Source organism: Canis lupus, chromosome 1 (genome assembly GCF_048164855.1).
Source record: "Canis lupus baileyi chromosome 1, mCanLup2.hap1, whole genome shotgun sequence".
In the NCBI taxonomy this organism is placed as follows: Eukaryota; Metazoa; Chordata; class Mammalia; order Carnivora; family Canidae; genus Canis; species Canis lupus.
Window position 1 is genome coordinate 117,249,620 of NC_132838.1, and position 18,716 is coordinate 117,268,335.

Genomic DNA, 18,716 nt, shown 5'->3' on the forward strand with positions numbered 1-18,716 from the left:
GCCACTCAGGTCTCTTTTGTGACGCATCCGTTCAAAACGTGGGGCCATTTACAAAATTGGTTCTCTGGCTTTTCCAAGAACCTCCTCTGGCTGCTGGGGGGAGGATGGACTATAGGGGGCAGAAGTAGAAGCAGGGAGAGTAGGGAGGAGCTGGAGCTTCCACAGACAAGCTTGTCACAGGCGCAACACATTGCCTGCCTTCTGGCAACGTCAGCTGGGGCCTTGCCCAACTCTTGGGCTGCGGCCAGGAGAGATTGAGACACTTTGCGGATCTCATGGGAGGGTGAAGCAGCCCTACTTCCTGGAGCCTGGGCTGTGTGAGGGGTGGCTCCCAGTCAGCTGGGTGCCCTCCATCTCAGCCTTCTTTCACCCAATGGCTAATCCGCCCAGAGACGGTCCAGTCCGACCAGGCCAGGCCAACATTCTGTGGTCTGCACCAGTATAGTCATACCAGTTGCTAAAATATTTAAATACTTCATTTCTGGTTGGTAAAGAGCCTCTATCCCCCCCCAACAGATACCTGCATTCCCTTGGGATACCTCAGACTTCCTCACATCACGGCAATGGCAATTAAAAGGGGGGGGGGGCTCCAGGTCTCAGACCCAGCCGTTTGGTTGCAGCTCCCTGATTGGTTGGTGCACCAGTGTGCCGGCTATGAGACTGAACTTGGGGACAGTTCAGGCCTGGCTGGAGTCGTCGGGAGGACCAGATTGGGAGGCTGAGTCTGAGGGATAGAGGGAGGATTTTTATCAAGGTGAGCCCAGAACTGGAGACTTTTAGTACTAATAACAATAACAGTAATGATGAGGGTAGTGATTCATATTCACTGAGCATATACAGAGACATCACTCTGATAGACCTCACAGAATCTTCACATAAACTGGCCCTTGCTCCGCTCCCTGCCCCCCCACAGTGTCAGTGTGCTCCCTACCCCCCCAGCACCTGAGTCAGATCAAGACCCTCCAGCCTCAGAGCTTCCTCTGATCTCTGACTGCCCCGTGGCTCACTCGGCTTCAGCCACCTTGAGGCCTGGTGTGCTGCCAGTGGGGCTTCCAGGGCCTGGTCTCTCTGTGCTCACTGCAGACCCGGTGGTGGTAGTGGAGGGGTTGTTGGTTCTTTAGCAACTGGACTCGGCCAGGCCTGGGCGATGGTGGCTGTTACCAGCCTGTGCTACCTCCGAATGGGCCCTGACTCTCCTCTGGCTTCCAAATCCGCCCACCACCAAGCGCCACTCAGAGTCTGTCCCATGACCAGCATCCAGTTTCCCCTTTTCTCCCCTAAGACCAGGCCCTGGTAGCTGTGGAGTGTGACGCCTGGATGGGGGAGGAGGGCTTCCTGCCACTGGCCCATCCCCCAGTGCCCTAACCTCAGGTTCCTCCTAGCCAGCCCCAGCTCAGGCTGGCAGTGGGGGGCGGCGGCACGACTAGAGGTCCCTGTCTCCTCCTGGGTGCCCTCCTTCTGTCCTCACTTCCAGCTACTTCCTCATTTGGTGGTCACCACGTTGTCTCCCATTTGCCTCACCCCAAACCCCCGATCCCTGTGTCTGTACTGGGTTTTATCAGCGTCACTGTCTATCCTTCTCTCTCTTTCTCCTTCCCAATCTTTCATCTTGGTTCTTTTTTCTTTCCCTCTAAGGATCAAATATCTGTCCTTGGGTCCTGGGTTTCATTATCACCTTTATTGGCTGTGTCACCTTGCCAAGTGTCTTTTTTTTTTTTTTTAAGACTTTGTTTATTTATTCATGAGAGACACAGAGAGAGGCAGAGACACAGGCAGAGGCAGAGTTCTGCGGAACTTGATCCCAGAACCACTGCTCAACCACTGAGCCAAAGGCAGATGCTCAACCACTGAGCCACCCCGGTGCCCCTGGGCAATGATAAGAGCAACCATCTCAGATGGGTGTGGGGGTTGAAAGAGTTAACACCGTAGGACAGAATGCCTGCAGCTTATTAGGACCCATATCCCGATGGCTCTCTGCAATATCCTATAAATATCACAAAGTTCTGATTATCAAATAATTATAGCTGGTACTTATAAAAGGCTAACGAGTGTTGGACCCTGTTCTGGAAACATTAATTCACAAGCCCCTGCAAAATAGGTACTAATTTACTCTTCCATTTTACAGGTAAGGGAGCTGAGGCCCAGAGAGGTTGAATGACTTGTTTAAGCCAGGAAGAGGAAAAGCTGGCTTCAGTCATAGCCACTGACTGTCCTGTTGCACTGATGGCTGACCCCCGGTCAGGGGTAGATTGGTGCATGTAGCCTTTTTCTTTTTACGTCCAGTCCTTAGAGGCTATAGCGTGGCCCCCACGGTGTCTCGGCCTGATTCTTCCTGGCATTATCTGTCTCCGTCCCTCCTCCTGTATTGTCCCCTCCTCCCTTCTGCCACCGCCCACCTCAGACTTCCTCCTTCACTTGGTTGGACGCTACACCACATCCCACCGGCCCCTGGACTCTGGCGTCCAGCAGCGTCGCCTGTGTCATGGGGGTCCTTGGACCTTCCAACAGGCTCCTGTTCCTGCCTCTCCTTCTGAGCATGGGTGGTGAGTTGGGGGCTTCTACAGCTGCCTCCCGAGTCCCTGGGTTCAGCTTGGGGCAGAGCGGGGTACAGGATAGAAAGAGAACCAAAAGGGAGGTGGGGGAAAGCAGATCCCTGTCCCTCAAAAGTTATGTCTGTCTCCCAGAGCCAGAGCCCCCAAGATTTGGCCTCTGGTAGAAGCAAGGGGGAAGGGACTGTCCGGGTGTCGCAATAGGACAAGTTGGGATAGAAATAGCACAGTCCAGTAGCCTTGATGCTGGCCCACAGGTCCCACCAGACACAAAATTCCACTCATTTCCTAGCTCTCAGGATCCACCCTCCCCACCTTCTGTGCCCACCCTCCTGTCACAGCCCCATGACTCAATTTACCTTCTTTTTCTCCCCTCAGGTTTCAGCCCTATCCAGGCACAGGACGGTAGGCCTAGACTCTGCAGTCTCCCTCCCTACCTCCCGAAGATCTCCCCACCTCTATCTGTTCCCCAATCTCTCTGAACCTTCCCCTGCTGACACTTCCTCCCAATTCCCAACTTCCACTGACCACCCCAAACCTTTGGGCCACATTCTCAGGATGCAACTGCCCCGTGGTGAGTCCCGGTGTGCTGGCAGGGATCGTGCTGGGGGACCTGGTGCTGACCCTCCTCATTGCCTTGGCCGTGTACTCCTTGGGCCGAATGTTTCCTCGGGGACGAGGGTCTGTGGAAGGTGAGTGGGGCTGGCGAGGGATAGCCTGGGACTTCCTGAGGGAGGAGGAAGCTCCCAAGTCACAACCATCCGAAGTGGGTGATGGAGGGGCTGATTTTGCATCAGCAAAATGGTCCCAGTTCACCACCTGAACTGTCTCTGCACTCTGCTCTACTCCCCATCCCCCAGCAGTGACCAGGAAACAGCGCATCACTGAGACAGAGTCGCCTTATCAGGTGAGAAAACCAGCTTCTCTTCCTCACATGTCCCTCCTACCCTGTAGGTGTCTGTCTTAAATACTTTCCCAGTCCCTCTAGAACCTAGACCCTAAAGCCACTTTCTGAGCAACATTGCCAACCTCAAAGATTAACGGGGCATCTGTCCAAAACGGCTTTCAATGATCAATCATGGCCTTATGCTCAGCTTACAATGTGTGAGAAAACATGGGGTTTTATGTTTGCAAGGGCACATAGAGGCCTTTGCCAGAAGGCAAGCGCTGAAGTGTTCGGGACAGGATGATTTCTGGGACGAGCTCTTAAAAGAGCAGAGAACAGATTTCAGCCCCAATTCGGTAACTCTGAAGAGAGGAGTTTTAGACTTTTTTGGAAGGAGGGATCCTGTATCCCTTTGAGAAGCTGATGAAAGCTAGAGACTCCTCAGAAAAACTCACACAAAAATTTACAAAACTGTGCATGTGATCGAGGGGTGGTACAAGTATCTTGAAACCCTTCTTAAGGACTACCATGCAGGTGTGCCTAGGGTGGCTCAGTCCATTAAGCATCTGGCTCTTGATTTTGGCTCACGTCGTGGTCTCAGGGTTGTGGAATGTCTGGCTCCCTGCTCAGTGGGGAGTCTGCTTGGAACTCTCTCTCTCCCTCTCCTTCTGCCCCTCCCCCTCTCCCCCTGCTTGTGCTCTCTCTCTTTCCAAAATAAATAAATCTTTAAAAAAAAAATTCTCCTCTTGCCTCCATCCTCACATGTGCATGCTCTCTCTCTCTCTCTAAAAAAGAAAAAAAAAGGGATCCCTGGGTGGCGCAGTGGTTTGGCGCCTGCCTTTGGCCCGGGGCGCGATCCTGGAGACCCGGGATCGAATCCCACGTTGGGCTCCCGGTGCATGGAGCCTGCTTCTCCCTCTGTCTATGTCTCTGCCTCTCTCTCTCTCTCTGTGACTATCATAAAAAAAAAAAAAAAAAATGCCACCATGCAGACAGGCACCTTTCCATCTCTTGCCTCTCTGTCAGTGCCCTTCTACACTTTGGGGAGTCATGGGCTCCTGTGCGAAGCTAAGGGAAGCCAAACAGCCCCCTTCCCATAAAGATGTATACCCAGGCCAGTCATTCGTGTAGGATTTCAGGGATTCAGCTTGAGGGCTGCCTCTTGGGGCCATAGGTTTCCCCCCTCCCTGCCCCGCCAAATATGAGCCATGTTCTGTGAAGTCTCTTACTTACTTGCAGCCAACTTTGCTTTGTCTCACCTGGGGATTAAAAAGTCTCTTTGTAAAGTGTAAGCATCTTGAGTTTGGCCTTGTGAGGTCCAGGAAAATGAGGGAGCTTTTCGGTTATTGGGGGCAGTGACATGTTAGGGCAAAGCATGATTCTCATTTACTCAACCTTTGGTGGGATTTATTGAGCACCTACACTGCAACAGAGTTTACATCCTAGTTGGGGAGATAGACAAATGAACAGTTGAGATAATTTGGGGAGGTACCATGAAGAAATAAAGCTGATATGACAGTGACGACAGTGGGGGCAGGGTGTGGGTGAGGGGGGGAGAAATGTGATGACAAAATCAATAAATGCTTCTCTGAGAAAGTGACATGAGCTGCGACTTGAAGGGGGAGAAGGAACCATCCACGGGAATATCTAGGGAACCAGGGTTCCAGGCAGAGAGAACAGTATGTGCAAAGGCCCTGAGGCTGGGGCATGATGATGAGGTGGAGGAGAAAGGGAAACACTAAATGTACTTGATTAAAATCCAGATCTCTTCCGTGGCTGCGAGGTTGAAGAAGCTGCTAGGAGCCTTATAGGCCACTGGGAGAAGGCTGAATTTTGTTTTAAGTTTATTCAGTGGACCTCATCCACTAATGACTCCCACCGTGTCCCTCCATTAGGAGCTCCAAGGTCAGAGGTCAGATGTCTATAGTGACCTCAACACACAGAGGCCGTATTACAAATGAGCCTAAACCACGGCAGTCAACATCCTGATGCCTGGATCCACTCATTCCTGACACCTACCCTGCATCCTATTCCTACTTCCACCAAGATAAAGATCCACAGAGTGCCCTCTCTGAGAGGTCAGATTTCTCTCCATCACTGCCCCCAAATAAACGTGGCACATAAAAGATCTGTCGAGTCATCCCAGATCTTTCAGCTGAGGGGGGCTTGGATATGTGGGACTTGGGGCCGGGAGGGGGGTCATTTACCCAGAAACAGATAAGTGGGAGGGAGGCTTTGGGGACCCTGGGGTTCTTTGAGGAAGAATTAGAACCAGAGGTATTTTCAATGGCTTTATTTCACCCCAAAGTGGGGAATGTGTTTCTGTGCTGCCACACACAACACAGGAAGCAGAGGGTCAGAAGTCCAAGGTCTCACTTACACGGGGGTCAGCCCCTGCCAGGCATGTTGATGTAGATTTTGTCATGTTCTGGAGGTGGGGGAGAGAAAGCATGAGGCCTGACCACCTACCACCCACCCACATCTCCACCTTCCTGGGGACCCCCTGCCTCAGGGGTTTCCTCTGGAGTTCCCCTCCAGTCACCGCCCCCAGGGTTTCCCCAGCATCTCCTCTAGGGCTTCCCTTGGGGGGCCCCTCCCTGGGGGCCCCCTCCCTAGGGACACTTCTCCCTCCAGGCCCTACCCTGTCTCTGTCCTCACCTTGGGTGGGCCTGTGGCGTGGGCAAGCACACACAAACACTGCTGCAATGATTAGCAGTGACACCACCGCATGGGCGGCCATGAGGCCTGCCAGCAGGGGCAGACAGACAGGCTCACATCCGGAACAGGAACCTGGAGGGTGGGGCCCAGGGGAGAAGGCAGTTGAGGAAGGTTCCAGACCCTCAGGGCTACACTTTGGACACTGGGAGCAGATGAAGTCCCTGGCGGGTGTGTGTGTGTGTCTGTCTGTCTGAGATTCCCCAAGGGTGACTTGGGGGATGAAAGAGGAGGTGGGTGGGGGCCCCCAGCACAGAGAGACATACGAGGTGCTTTGGGCATAGCGGGGACTCCCTACGAAGGCTAGGGGGTAGCCGAGTCCCTGGGGCTTCAATCTGGTGATGTGGGCAGTGAGATGGCGACCCAGAGAGGACCCCAGATCCTCGGGGCTCTGATTTGGTGAGAGGTGAGCTGGTGAGCTAGAGAGCCACTGGGGCTGTTCCAGGACCCTCAGGCCACCCTGTAGGGATGGAAGCAGTACCTGAAGTGCCATGGCAGAGGGCAAGGCGTGCTCATTTCTCACCTGGGGTCACCAGAGCTGCAATCACTGTGAAAAGAGAGGGAAAGTGGATTAGCAGGGGAGAGGCAGTTTCCAAAACAGGGTGCAGGGAAAAGGTGGTACCCTGAGAAGTAACCTCCGTTTGGGAGAGAGCAAATGAGAAAGAGCCCAGATGGGTAGGGGAGTTCCCAGACACACACACAGAGATAGAAAATCAGCAGTAGAGACAGAGACAGGCCCGGCAGCGAGAAGGGGAGATGAACAGGCAACTACCCCAGACTCAGCTTCTCTCCCCCAAAGAACCAGGTCCTGAAGCTAAAACGGATCTCCAGAAAGGAGAGGGTACTGAGAGCACCTGCTCTCAGCACTCCTCCCTTCAGATGCCACCCAAGCCACCCCTCTCATAAGTCCTCTGCCTGCCAGGCCCCATAACCACTGGCTTCACCTGGGAGCAGGAGCAGGATGTCACCGGAAGGGGCCATGCTAGGCTGAGGCTAGAAGGGGTCTGGCAAGAGGCTTTGGTCCAGAGAAGTCCTGAGGAACAGTTGGGGAGTAAAGAAGCAGCAATAGCGGATGTCACTCTGCTGGTGGCAAGGCCACCTGCTTCCTGTGTGAAGGTGTGGGAGGGGGAGAAGTGGTGGGTCCCTGTGACTGCCTTTGGGGATGAACTAGGGGTAGGGTCAGAGACCAGGGAGGCTGCTATGATTGTCCAGGTGGAAGGTGACAGATGGACCAGGCTGTGGGCACTGAGGAGGTTCTGGAGAGCTTTTGGAGGTGGAACCAACAAAACTTACTGATCTTGTAGGTATGGGGTGTGTTTGAAAGAGAGGGATTCGGGATGACCAAAGCTTCTGGACTGAGCAACTGAAAAGATGGAGAAGGAGGGGAGAGGGGAGGAGGTTTAGGGGGAAAGTGCCAAGGTCTGGGGACACTGAACTGGAAATGCCGACAGATCTCCCTGTAGAACTGAATGACCACGGCTGCATCTGTGAATCCTGGGCTGGAGGATGTAAATTTTCGGGTTGATGCCTTATGGATGGCATTTAAGGCCACGAGACTGGATGAGATCACCAAGGAAGTGAGTACAGGCAGAGGAGTGCCCCTGGCCCCCAAGAATGGGGGTGAAGGGGTGGAAACAGCCAGGGAAACTGGGAAGGAACAGCATGTGAGGGAGGAGAACCAGGAGAGCAGAAGTCTCGAAAGCCGGGGGAGAAATGATTAACATAGTCCCCAAGATGGGAACTGAGAACCAGCCACCCCAGGGATGGCAGTTGGCCTGAGGGCTGGGAATTCCTGTTCTTGGTTCACAGCCATCCGGAGGCACCCAGCAAAGTACCTCCCTTGCAGTAATGAACTATTCTTAAGGATGAACGAATAGACGAGAACTGACCTCTGGAAAACAAAGTGATGTGGGGAAGAGGGAGAAATTTGAGTTCACCCAGGTCACTCTTGCCTCCCTCGGGACCAGGAAGTCCCGAACCCCAGCCTCCTCTTACCCCAGGACTCAGTAATACTGTCCCCTCCCAGCCCAGGCCCCAGAAATGGAAGCCTCCAGAACCCCCTCGGACAGAGACCCAGAAGGCCAGGCCCCCAGCGCCCTCCTCCTTCAGGTGTCCTCTGTCCCAGGCCGCTTCTCCCTCAAACCAAAGACGCCCCGCCCGTCGGGCCCCCCTCGTCCGAGGGAGGCTCAGGAGTGGGGGCCTCAATGTCAGCCCCGCCCATTCAGGGACTGGACCCGCTCTAGCGCGACGCGGGGACTCCCGGGCCTGTGGGCGGGCCCTGCCCTTGACTGGGCGGGGCCGGAGACCCAGTTTTAAAACTCGTGGGGCACGACCCTAGATCGGGGACCCGGCGGCGGCTCCGCGGGGGAAGAGCGAGGCTGGCGCAGCGCCGAGGCCGCGGCCCTGGGGGCCCGCAATCCGCGCCACGGAACCCGAGGGGTAAGTGGAGGTGGGGAGGTGGGGCGCGCGGCCCCTCGAGAGCCAGGGTGTGGGGGGTCCGGCCCCCGAGAACCGCGGGATGGGGGAGCGTCAAGCCTGGGTGCTGAGAGTGAGCGGACGCGGGCGCCCGGACTGCTGGGTGGTGATGGAGGCCGGGAGGCCGGAGGCTGGAAGCCTGGGCTCCCGGGGGCGAGGGGCCCGGGGGTTCGGACTCCTGGGTCCGGGCGGGGGGTGGGTCCCCGGGTGGTGCGGGCGGAGGGGGCTGGCGGCCCGGACCCCCGCTCCTGGGGGCGTGGTGGTTTAAAAGCCGTGGGTGAGGCCGGGCCGCCGCGGGCCGCGCCGACCTCCGCCCTGCCCCCGCCCCGGGAATTCCCGCGTCTCCGCCCACGCCGGCCCCCGCGCCGAGCAGGAATTCCCCACGTGCGGGGATTCCGCGAGCTCCACGCCTGGCCGCCCGCCGGGCTCGGAGCCGGACACCTGCGGCGCGCCGCGGGGAGGGGAAGGGGTGGATGGAAGATTCCCTTGCGTGAGCGCCGCGACGTCAGCACGTCGTGTCTGGGCCGTTTCCGAGTCCGCCCTCCCCCGCTTAACCCTTCCTCCGCCGGAACCCGGGCTCGGGAGGGCGCGGGCTCCGGGCCTCGACTTCCCGGGGGCTGCGGACCAGGCTCCTGGAAACCGGGGCTCCCGGGCGCAAGGGGGGCGAGGCTGAGCGCCCGGACTCCTGGGTCCCGGGGCAAGGGGCGCTAGGCGCTCGGGCTCCCCAGAGTGGGGCCTGGACTCTTAGATCTGAGGGGCGCCGGGGTCTGGACTTGGCTGAGCCGGCGGGCTGTTGATTCGTCGTCCCCTGGGGAGAGGGGCTGGGGACCCGGGCCGGACGCCTGGTTCCCGTGGACCGTGCGTCGAGGTCAGCTTCAGGGCAGAGCGACGCGGGGAAGCTGCCCGTGCGGCTCAGGGCGTCATTGCCAGCGGCCCCCCAGGCCCCGCGACTGGGAGATCTGGGGGCTGGGAGTTTTCACGGAAGCTGGGGGGGGGGGGGAGGTGCTGCAGAGGGGCGCGCCCCTCCCCCTTCCCCAGTTTCCACGACGCTGGTGGAAAGTTGGGTCAGAGGGGAAAGCGCGGAGCGAAGGGAAGGAAACGGCGGAGGCGGAAGCTGCACCTGAGAGCTAAGAATGGCTCTGGGGTCCTCAGGTGGCGTCAGCCTGCCAGTTTTTCCGCGCAGGAGGTCGAGGGAGGGGGCCCGAGTTGGGTGACTTGAGGACCTCTGATCGCCCCCCCCCCCCCCCCCCCGTAGTGAGCCGGGGTGAACGCAGCCACTGCCCATCGCAGACCGTGAAGAAGCTCCTGGAAGAACAGAGGCGCCGTCAGCAGCAGCCTGAGGCTGGGGGGGTACCGGTAAGGCCCGGGAAGCCCTGAAGCGGGACTCCCGTGAGGCCGTGTCCTGTTGGGCGGGGACTTGAGGGCTCCCTGGGCCCTCAGCACGGAGCGGGGGTGCGGCCCTGACTTAGATGCTGCGGCTGGGACTGGATGCTGAGGGCTGTGTCACATAAACTCACCCTCCTTCGTTTCTGTTTATGCCTCTCCAGGGACAGTTTCCACCTCCCCCGGCCCAGTCCCTGACCCCATCTGTGAATGAGAGTGAGGCTGGTAAGTCTGGAAACCCATCTGGTCCCCTCAGCTGGCGCAGCCCCAGCTTTCTTCCCCGACTCAGACATTCTAAATCTTAGAACTTTGGGGAAACTTAGGAGTCAGACCAGACCCTCTTTCTTGCTGCGACCCGGTAGCAGCTTGATCTCCCAGATTCTCTGGAGCCCGCTAGTCTATGTATGAGGTCCTTCCGTGTTCCGGGGGCCCAGGCTTGCAGCCCTTTGTTGCTCCAAGAGTCTAGGCGCTCAACCCTCAGTGTCCCTGGAGTCCAGGTGGCAGAAGTCCAAGCTTTCAACCGCTTGGTGCCCTGGATTCTGGGTTCCAGCCCTTTGGTGTCCCACAAGTACTAGCTCTCAGTACCTTGGGAGATTCCAGGCCCTCACTCCGGTCCTCCAGTCTAGGTCAGGACTTCCCCAACTCTGGTAACCAGGCCTGCCCCTGCCCCTCCTCTCACACACAGGCCATTCTCGCTTCCCAGTACACCAAGAGACTGTGGGTTCTGGACCTGGCAGCCTGGCTCCCACCACGGGCTTTCCAGACTGGGACCCCAACACGCATGCTGCCTACACAGACAGCCCCTACTCTTACCCTGCTTCTGCTGCTGAAGGCTTCCTGACTCCTGACTTCTACCCACCCTCCGACCCAGGGCGGCAGTGTCCATATTCTGTGGGGATGGAGGTGAGATACAGAGTGGGAATAGGATGCTGAAGGACCCCTAAAATTCCCAGTTGCCCTCATGCTGGATTAAGATCCCATTCTTCAGATGGGCAAAACTGAGGCCCAAAGGTCCAGGGTCACTTGGTGCAGGCGGGGCACCCAGCCACTCTGCCTGGCACTGTGTGTACATCTGTATGTTAGGAAGAGGGAATTCTCAGCTGACTGGGTCTGCCCACCACATGTATCCTTCAGGACCCCCTGGATACCCGGCTTTATGCAGAACCTTCCCTGCCACAGGCAGGATCCTGGAGAGGTTCTGGACTTCCTTCAGGACCCCCACCGTTGCCTACTCTGGCCACCGGACCATCCCTGGACACAGCCCGTGCTCACATGCTGGCTTTGGGGCCTCAACAGCTGCTGGCCCAGGATGAGGAGGGAGACACGTGAGTATAGGGGATTGCGGTCTGCATGTTCCTGGCTTAGCGGGGCTGCTGTGCTCACTGCTTGCCCCCTACCTGTTCTCAGGCTCCTGCACCTATTCGCGGCTCGAGGGCTGCGCTGGGCAGCGTATGCCGCAGCTGAGATGCTCCAGGTATACAGACGTCTGGACATTCGGGAGCATAAGGGCAAGGTGAGGGCCGGGGGCCTGGACTGGATTTGAAGGCAGAAGGTCTGGGAACCTGGATTCTTGGTTTGCAGAGGGGAGGAGACTTGGGCTCAGACTAACCCTCTTATCTCCTGCAGACCCCTCTGCTGGTGGCTGCTGCCGCCAACCAGCCCCTGATTGTGGAGGATCTACTGAACCTGGGAGCAGAGCCCAATGCCACCGATCATCAGGGACGTTCTGTCTTGCATGTGGCTGCTACCTATGGGCTCCCAGGAGTCCTCTCGGTATGGCCAGCTGGCTGGTGGGGTGAATGGGATGGACTGGTGGCTCACATCCTGGCTTCCAGGGCTAGCAGGCCTGGGGAGACTAATCCAGCCCTCTGCCTTCTCCTCCTCAGGCTGTGATTAACTCGGGGGTTCAGGTCGACCTGGAAGCCAGAGACTTCGAGGGTAAGTTGAGTGGTCGGCAGGGTGGGTGTGGCAGGTGGGCTTGGGTGGGGTGGGTGCCCCAGATGCAGAGCCCTCACTGTCTCTGTTCCGCAGGCCTCACCCCTCTCCACACAGCCATCCTGGCCCTCAACGTTGCCGTGCACCCACCTGACCTATGTTTCCGGGTACTGAGTACCCAGGCCCGAGACAGGCTGGCTTGTGTCCAAATGTTGCTGCACATGGGTGCTGATCACACCAGCCAGGTGAGCTGGGCAGTGGGCAGCCGGTCTCTAGAAAGGTGTGTGGGATGGGTCACCTGGATGTCCAGGGCTTCCAAACAAAAGCTGACTTGGCTCTTCCCAGCCTGGTGAACTTGAGCACGTTACTTCAGCTTTTGTGCCCCAGAGAATAATATTATTGATCTTAGCTTATATTGATCAAGCACTTTACTATTCATCAAACACGGAGTTTCATAGATTAGCTAACTGAACCCTCACAAATACTCTTCGACATGCGCACTGTTGTTACTTTTCCTGTTTTACTGGTAAAGAAACTGAGGCACAGGGATCCCTGGGTGGCGCAGCGGTTTGGCGCCTGCCTTTGGCCCAGGGCGCGATTCTGGAGACTCGGGATCGAGTCCCACGTCGGGCTCCTGGTGCTTGGAGCCTGCTTCTCCCTCTGCCTGTGTGTGTCTCTGCCTCTCTCTCTCTCTCTCTCTCTCTGTGTGACTATCATAAATAAATAAAAAATTAAAAAAAAAAAAAAAGAAACTGAGTCACAGGGGTCAAAAATCTTACAGCTTCTAAGTGTCAGGGGATTAGAATCACGTGGTTCACGCCAGAATCCAATGCTTCATAGTTCTGTTACTCTCCTTCCCCTGCTAGTAGCTCTTTCACAGGCTGCCTGAGAGAATTCAACATCCGCTTATTATTTTGCTTTGTTTTTTAGTTAAAGAAATTTGAACACAGATAAAATATAGAAAATAATATAGTGAACTCCCCATACCCAACATCAGTAATCAGCAACTTGTAACCAGTCCTGCCCCATCCATTCTTCAACTTTCCTATAGTATTTTAGAGTAAACCAAGCATGTATTTTTATCCACAAATATTTGTGTCTTTAAAGTTAAGAACTCTTTTAACCTCAATACCATTATTCCATCTTACAAAAAAGTTAATCTCATAGTATCAAATATCCTGGCTGTGTTCAAATTTCTGATTGACTCTAAAGTGATATGCTTTCTTTTTTTTTCATTAAAAGTCTAGGATCCAAATAAAGCCCACATATTGCCATTATAGGGCTTTTGTGTTACTTTAAGATTTTATTTATTTATTTGTGAGAGACACAGAGAGAGAGGCAGAGACATAGGCAGACGGAGAAGCAGGCTCCCCATGGGGAGATCCCAGGACCCCAGGTTTATACCCTGAGCCAAAGGCAGATGCTCAACCACTGAGCCACCCAAGAGTCCCTTAAGGACTTTTAAAGTCGTTTCCTCCTCTATCTCCTTGTCTCCTCTTCGTTATTTATTTGGTGAGCCAACTAAGTTGTTTTGCCTTGTATAAACCCATCATATTTTTAATGTCCATTATTACAAACTCTTTAAGAACAGGTAATCAAGTTTCACTGTGCAATATGTCTTTATTTGCTCCAAAATATGAAGAGAACAATTAAATAAGGAAGTACACATAGGCTTAGTTGGTCCCCCAAAAATGCTGCTCAAGTCGCATCCCTACAGATATGGGCAGCTGCTAGCCCAGAGCTCCTTAGGAGGATTAGATATAAGAGTCTTCTCCTCAAAGACACTTGGGCTGGAAACTTGTCATAATAAACACATGGTCCTGTGATGCGTACAATGTGAATGGCAGCCCCTTAAATGTGGTGCTCTTGTTTAGTGCACAACACATATAACTGTGTAAGGCACCCCTGGGTGCTTGCAAAGGAGGAACGTGGTGTCTAAGGGCTCTTGGGTTCCATGGGAGGGGCCTTGGGTGTGAGGACTGGCCTGACCTCCGCCGTTCCCTTCTCTACAGGAGATAAAGAGCAATAAGACTGTTCTGCATCTGGCTGTGCAGGCTGCCAATCCCACCCTGGTTCAGCTGCTGCTTGAGCTGCCACAGGGAGACTTGCGGGCCTTCGTCAACATGAAGGTGGGGGCCTCGGTCGGAACGTGATTGTGTGAGATAGATGGAGAAGGGCAGCGGGATGTTGGGAGGCCTGTGGGCTATGGAAGGGACGGCTAATGGAACATAGGCAAGGCCTCTATAGGATGTGGATGGAGATTGGGGGAGTGTATAGGCCATGGATGGAGGGGCATGTGGAGTGGGATTATGGAGAGGATTCTGGGCTGTGAGGAGGGACAAGTGGGATGTGGCTGTGAAGCAGGAGTGTGATAGAATCTGAAGTGCACTGTAGAGGCCCGGGCCAGCTGAGTCTGAATCCTTAGCAGTCCTCCCCTCACTGTCCCCAGGCCCATGGGAACACAGCCCTCCACATGGCAGCTGCTCTGCCCCCTGGGCCACCCCAAGAGGCTATCGTGCGACGCCTGCTGGCAGCTGGCGCAGATCCAACGCTGCGAAACCTGGAGAACGAGCAGCCTGTCCACCTGCTGCGGCCTGGGCCGGGCCCTGAGGGGGTGAGCACTGGGCCCATCCTGACCGCAGAGTGGCCTCTGACCTAACAGTGTGAACCCCTGACCCTACCCATTCATGACTTTAGAGGATGACTTTTAATCTCAGGAGCTGACCTTGGTCCTCTACAGCCCTGATTTGAAAGTATGACCTCTGACCCCAGTGTTTGATTTCCCACCTGGTACTGGTGACTCCTCCTAAGCTCTACTTCTAACCCTGAGTCCTGACCTCAGGGTGTGACCTTTGATTCCCAAGTATAACCTCTGACCCCTCTACCACAGCCCTAAGTGTGACCTCTGACCCCTTGCCTCTACCTTTGACTCCTAGTCCTGAATTTTAACCCCAGAGTGGGAACCCCCAGCCAGCAACACCTTTATCCTTCATCCCTAGTGCTGGCTCCTGAACCATCTTCCCTAACCCTGCACCTTGATTCTGAACCTCTGACCTGCAAACCCAATCGACCCTACTCTGTTCTGTACTTTACCCCCCACCTTCACAGGGTTTCTGTCCCTTATCTCTTTTTCTAGCCTCCCTAACTTCTCCTCCCCCTCCTTGTCCGCAGCTTCGGCAGCTATTGAAGAGGAGCCGTGTGGCACCCCCAGGCCTGTCCTCTTAGGACTCAAACCCAGAACCTGGACTGATTTTTCCAGTCCCCTCCGTCCTGTGGGACAGCCAGCGTATGCTAATGTTGCAAATCCATGATAATGTATGTGGAATGTCCTGCCATCGGGGTCTTACATTAAAACCCCAAAATGGCTGCTGGGGGGGTAAACAATCCCCAATATTTGGGGTGGTGTGATACCCCTCCCCCACCCACAAGGAGCCCTCTTGATGATTTCTGTGAAATCGAGGCCCCTTGATTGTTTCTGTGAAACACTTTAGACCCTAACCCTTTCTCCACTGGGATCCTTTGGAGCCCCCCTTCCCCTCCTCAAGTCTAGTTCAACTCCTCTAGAACCCCAGATATGATTTCCCTACACAGTACTTGGGGTACCCCCAGAATAGCTCCCAGTGTCATCCAGTAGAGCTCCTAAGATGACCCCCAAACCTCCCCAGGACCCACACCATTCATGTCCTTACCCCTGAGACATAGGAAGGACTCTTCCTAGATTCAAGTCCCCTGGGTCCTATGCTTTCTAATTCAGAGCTCAACTGGGCTCCATCCTTGATCTCCGCATTTCCAGTGAATTTCTCCCCTATCTGAAACAACTTATTAAACTCAGTTTGGACTGCACTGTCATTGTCTTCATCTCTGGCGGCATTGGTGCAGGGGAGTGGCTGTGGTGCTTGGCTGAGGAGGCGTGTTTGGATGACTGTGCCTGGGTGGGGTGTGTAACAGACCGTGGGTGCCACGTCCATATCCCGCCGCCTTCACCCTGTCCACCCTCATCCTGGCGGTCTGACTGCCTGTGGGCATTGTGAGACCCCTGGTGCCTGCCTTACCCTGGGTATGAGCATGGGTATGGGTATGGGTAGCCTTAAATGCCAACAAATTTATGCCACTTACCATCCAACAGCCCTCTAAGCAGAGATTGAAAGGAGATGGTAGAGAAATATTCCAGGTCCCTCACTTCTATGAAGATAATGTGGAAGTGTGTGTTCACGGGCTTTCGGAATTCCCCAACAGAATTAAGCTCCCAGCTCCCCATACTGGTTCTGGCTTGATAACACACCCTTTCCTGTCTGCTTGCCCTTTTCTGTGTCCTTTCCCACCTCTCTTACCAATAAGTTGTCCTCAAATCCTTCTTCCAGAGAAACCCAAACTAAGACAGAAGACCTCCACGATGCCCTCTTCTCATAACTGCCCCACAACCTCTGCCCTGGACTTTGTCCAAATCTTACCCCTACATGAGCCCCCGCTGAAAGCCCTCTGACTTCTCAGAGCATTCCACTGCTCAGAGCCTCTTAAGGACAACAAACCAAGCATACTTCAGGGCATGTGCCAGTGTCTCCACCCCAAAACTTAGCTTAAAACAACCATCTCTATTTGCTCATGATCCTCCAATCTAGGCTGGGCTCAACTGGATCGTCCTATCCTACTTTGGTCACTCTTGTGGCTACAGTCAGCTAGAGGCCTGATTAGGCCAAACAACTTCACTCACATGTCTGATAGCTCAGTTGAGATGGCTGGAGCCACTGTGAGTGGGCTGAGCATCTCTAGGTCCGTGTAGTCTCTCCAGGAAGGTGGGTGGGTCTCTTCACCTGGTGTTTCCAAGAAGTCCTTGCTTACATCATGCTTGTTGACATCATATTGGTCAAAGTCATTCACAGGGCCAAGCTAGAATCTGGGGAGGGGGTACTACACAGAGCTTGAAAATTGGGAGGCAGGGTTTCAGGAGCCATCTGTGTTAGTCTCCCATATCAGCTGCCCTGTACCAGCATACATTGCTCTTCTGTGTATGCACATAAAGGCAGCTGACCCATGAAAAATTCATAGGAATGTTATTTCATAGATTCTAAGAACTTAACTGGAATTCATCTTATAGTCATAGTGTGGCATAGTTTAATTTCTGTACTTTTTTCCTTTGTGGTACCTAAAGATATTTATTTATTTATTTGAGAGAGAGAGTGAGTGGGGGGAGTGGGGCAGAGGGGGAGGGAGAAGGACAAGCAGATTCCATGCTGAGCATGGAGCCCAATGTGGGGCTCAATCCCATGACGCTGTGATGATGTCCTGGGCAGAAACCAAGAATTGAATGCTCAAGGGGCTAAGCCACGTAGGTGCCCCATTAGGTTATTTCTTATCATTGATGGCATCTTAGAGTCTATTGACATATAAGATGTATATCCCAACATGTATCAACAAACATACACGTACTTATTAAAATAACAAAATGAAAAATAAAATGACAAAATGATTAAATGTCTCTAATAGACTATTACTAAAAGAAAAATTAAATTGTTTTCAGTGGGAAGAGAAGGGCAGCTTAGTAGCACAAGAGCATCAAATGAACAATAGCAAAGTTATTTTTCCTGCTGGAATTTCAGTAAGTGTTTTAAAATTAATTACCCTAAGTATCCTCATTAATATGTAAACATTATTAAGGAATCACATACTGAGCAAAGTGAGCAAAATGACCTTCCATTTCCTTGCCCCACCTGTTTGGAGCTCCTTACCCATTGTTATCCTGTTGATCACCCCTGGCTGTGTAAACAAAGGCAGCTCTCCCCCCATCTGTGGTGCTAGTCATAGATTTCTGCTAAAGTGTCTCAGTACAACTAAAGATCTCAGAATGTTGGAAACAGTTCTCCGATGAAGCTGTGGCATTGTGTCCAATTTATACCATGTAGGCATCTTCCTCCCAATGTCTGCTACGTCTATATTTAATATACATGACTTGTATTTACATGTATGTATTATAAAGAGACACTGAGCTCATAGGCTCTTTGGGAGAATTAGATTTAGGTGCTTCCTCCCTAGGGCATCTGTCAGAAAATTGTATACTTAGCGGACATTAGAACATAGCATATTGCTGCCACCTGCTGGGAAGTTGTAGTAAAAATGCAAATCTACAGTGTCTAGAAAGTGAATGGTATCACTTGGAATTTTGCAGGGCACAACCTGTATGGCGTATGGGGCAGCCTTGAATTTCTAGGCAGCAGGTCAGCAAAATGGCTAAGTGTATGGATGCTAGAGCCAGGTTGGCCTGGGTTGAATCTCTAGCTCTGACCATTCCTAGATGGTGACCATGGGCATGTAATGTAACTTCTTATCTCCATTTCTAGTCATAGTACCTCCTTCACGGGATAGAAGTAATGATTAAGAGTGTCAATGTAGTAAAAAGCTCTCGGAGGGGTGCCTGGCACAGAGTGAGTGCCTTATAAGTATTTTCCACCATGCTGTTTTTAAAATGTATTTTTTTAAATTTATTTATTTATTTATTTATTTATTTATTTATTTATTTATTTATGATAGTCATCAGAGAGAGAGAGAGAGAGAGGCAAAGACACAGACAGAGGGAGAAGCAGGCTCCATGCACCGGAAGTCCGATGTGGGATTCGATCCCGGGTCTCCAGGATCGCGCCCTGGGCCAAAGGCAGGCGCTAAACCGCTGCACCACCCAGGGATCCCCTAAAATGTATTTTTTAAACTTTTTTTTAAAAAAGATTTTATTTATTTATTCATAAGAGACACAAAGAGAGAGAGAGAGGCAGAGACACAGG

General features: G+C 53.7%; 3 protein-coding genes across 8 annotated transcripts; 2 read left to right on the forward strand and 1 right to left on the reverse strand.

Moving 5' to 3' along the window:
* Positions 1 to 2,387: 2,387 nt before the first annotated feature.
* TYROBP (transmembrane immune signaling adaptor TYROBP) lies at positions 2,388 to 5,563 on the forward strand. 2 transcript variants are annotated; one of them, XM_072779875.1, is made up of 5 exons: positions 2,388 to 2,543; positions 2,928 to 2,954; positions 3,107 to 3,241; positions 3,413 to 3,456; positions 5,331 to 5,563. In XM_072779875.1, exons 1-5 carry the CDS (start codon positions 2,483 to 2,485, stop codon positions 5,394 to 5,396), a joined length of 333 nt encoding a protein of 110 aa, XP_072635976.1. In that variant the 5' UTR covers positions 2,388 to 2,482; the 3' UTR covers positions 5,397 to 5,563. The 2 variants fall into 2 exon arrangements, with proteins under 2 accessions (XP_072635976.1, XP_072635987.1); XM_072779886.1 differs by having other exon boundaries at positions 2,389 to 2,543; positions 3,410 to 3,456.
* A 150-nt stretch (positions 5,564 to 5,713) lies between these two features.
* On the reverse strand, positions 5,714 to 8,656 carry HCST (hematopoietic cell signal transducer). Of its 3 annotated transcripts, XM_072779920.1 has the most exons (5): positions 7,587 to 8,635; positions 7,095 to 7,183; positions 6,674 to 6,697; positions 6,094 to 6,225; positions 5,714 to 5,863 (listed from the first exon to the last, which is right to left on the reverse strand). In XM_072779920.1, the coding sequence occupies exons 2-5, from the start codon at positions 7,129 to 7,131 to the stop codon at positions 5,823 to 5,825; spliced, it is 234 nt and encodes a 77-aa protein (XP_072636021.1). In that variant the 5' UTR covers positions 7,132 to 7,183; positions 7,587 to 8,635; the 3' UTR covers positions 5,714 to 5,822. The 3 variants fall into 3 exon arrangements, 1 of the variants encoding a protein (XP_072636021.1); XR_012008797.1 differs by lacking the exon at positions 6,094 to 6,225 and having other exon boundaries at positions 6,632 to 6,697; positions 7,095 to 8,656; XR_012008794.1 differs by lacking the exon at positions 5,714 to 5,863 and having other exon boundaries at positions 6,632 to 6,697; positions 7,095 to 8,643.
* Positions 8,657 to 9,345: 689 nt separating this feature from the next.
* On the forward strand, positions 9,346 to 15,786 carry NFKBID (NFKB inhibitor delta). 3 transcript variants are annotated; one of them, XM_072779913.1, is made up of 12 exons: positions 9,346 to 9,493; positions 9,881 to 9,981; positions 10,173 to 10,233; positions 10,712 to 10,911; positions 11,143 to 11,333; positions 11,416 to 11,521; positions 11,635 to 11,781; positions 11,895 to 11,946; positions 12,040 to 12,188; positions 13,956 to 14,072; positions 14,393 to 14,557; positions 15,115 to 15,786. In XM_072779913.1, exons 4-12 carry the CDS (start codon positions 10,906 to 10,908, stop codon positions 15,166 to 15,168), a joined length of 987 nt encoding a protein of 328 aa, XP_072636014.1. In that variant the 5' UTR covers positions 9,346 to 9,493; positions 9,881 to 9,981; positions 10,173 to 10,233; positions 10,712 to 10,905; the 3' UTR covers positions 15,169 to 15,786. The 3 variants fall into 3 exon arrangements, with proteins under 3 accessions (XP_072636014.1, XP_072636003.1, XP_072635995.1); XM_072779902.1 differs by lacking the exons at positions 9,346 to 9,493; positions 10,712 to 10,911 and having other exon boundaries at positions 9,882 to 9,981; XM_072779894.1 differs by lacking the exon at positions 9,346 to 9,493 and having other exon boundaries at positions 9,914 to 9,981; positions 10,712 to 11,521.
* Positions 15,787 to 18,716: the final 2,930 nt, after the last annotated feature.

Coding starts and splice junctions, on each gene's coding strand:
- TYROBP (XM_072779886.1), top strand. CDS start 2,483: ATGGGGGTCCTTGGACCTTCCAACAGGCTCCTGTTCCTGCCTCTCCTT. Junction 2,955..3,106: donor CCCTATCCAGGCACAGGACG/GTAGGCCTAGAC, acceptor CCACATTCTCAG/GATGCAACTGCCCCGTGGTG. Junction 3,457..5,330: donor AGACAGAGTCGCCTTATCAG/GTGAGAAAACCA, acceptor TCCCTCCATTAG/GAGCTCCAAGGTCAGAGGTC.
- HCST (XM_072779920.1), bottom strand. CDS start 7,131: ATGGCCCCTTCCGGTGACATCCTGCTCCTGCTCCCAG. Junction 6,698..7,094: donor CATCCTGCTCCTGCTCCCAG/GTGAAGCCAGTG, acceptor CTCTTTTCACAG/TGATTGCAGCTCTGGTGACC. Junction 6,226..6,673: donor TGCAGCTCTGGTGACCCCAG/GTGAGAAATGAG, acceptor CCCACCCTCCAG/GTTCCTGTTCCGGATGTGAG.
- NFKBID (XM_072779894.1), top strand. CDS start 10,997: ATGGGCAAAACTGAGGCCCAAAGGTCCAGGGTCACTTGGTGCAGGCGG. Junction 14,073..14,392: donor GGGCCTTCGTCAACATGAAG/GTGGGGGCCTCG, acceptor CACTGTCCCCAG/GCCCATGGGAACACAGCCCT. Junction 14,558..15,114: donor CTGGGCCGGGCCCTGAGGGG/GTGAGCACTGGG, acceptor CCTTGTCCGCAG/CTTCGGCAGCTATTGAAGAG.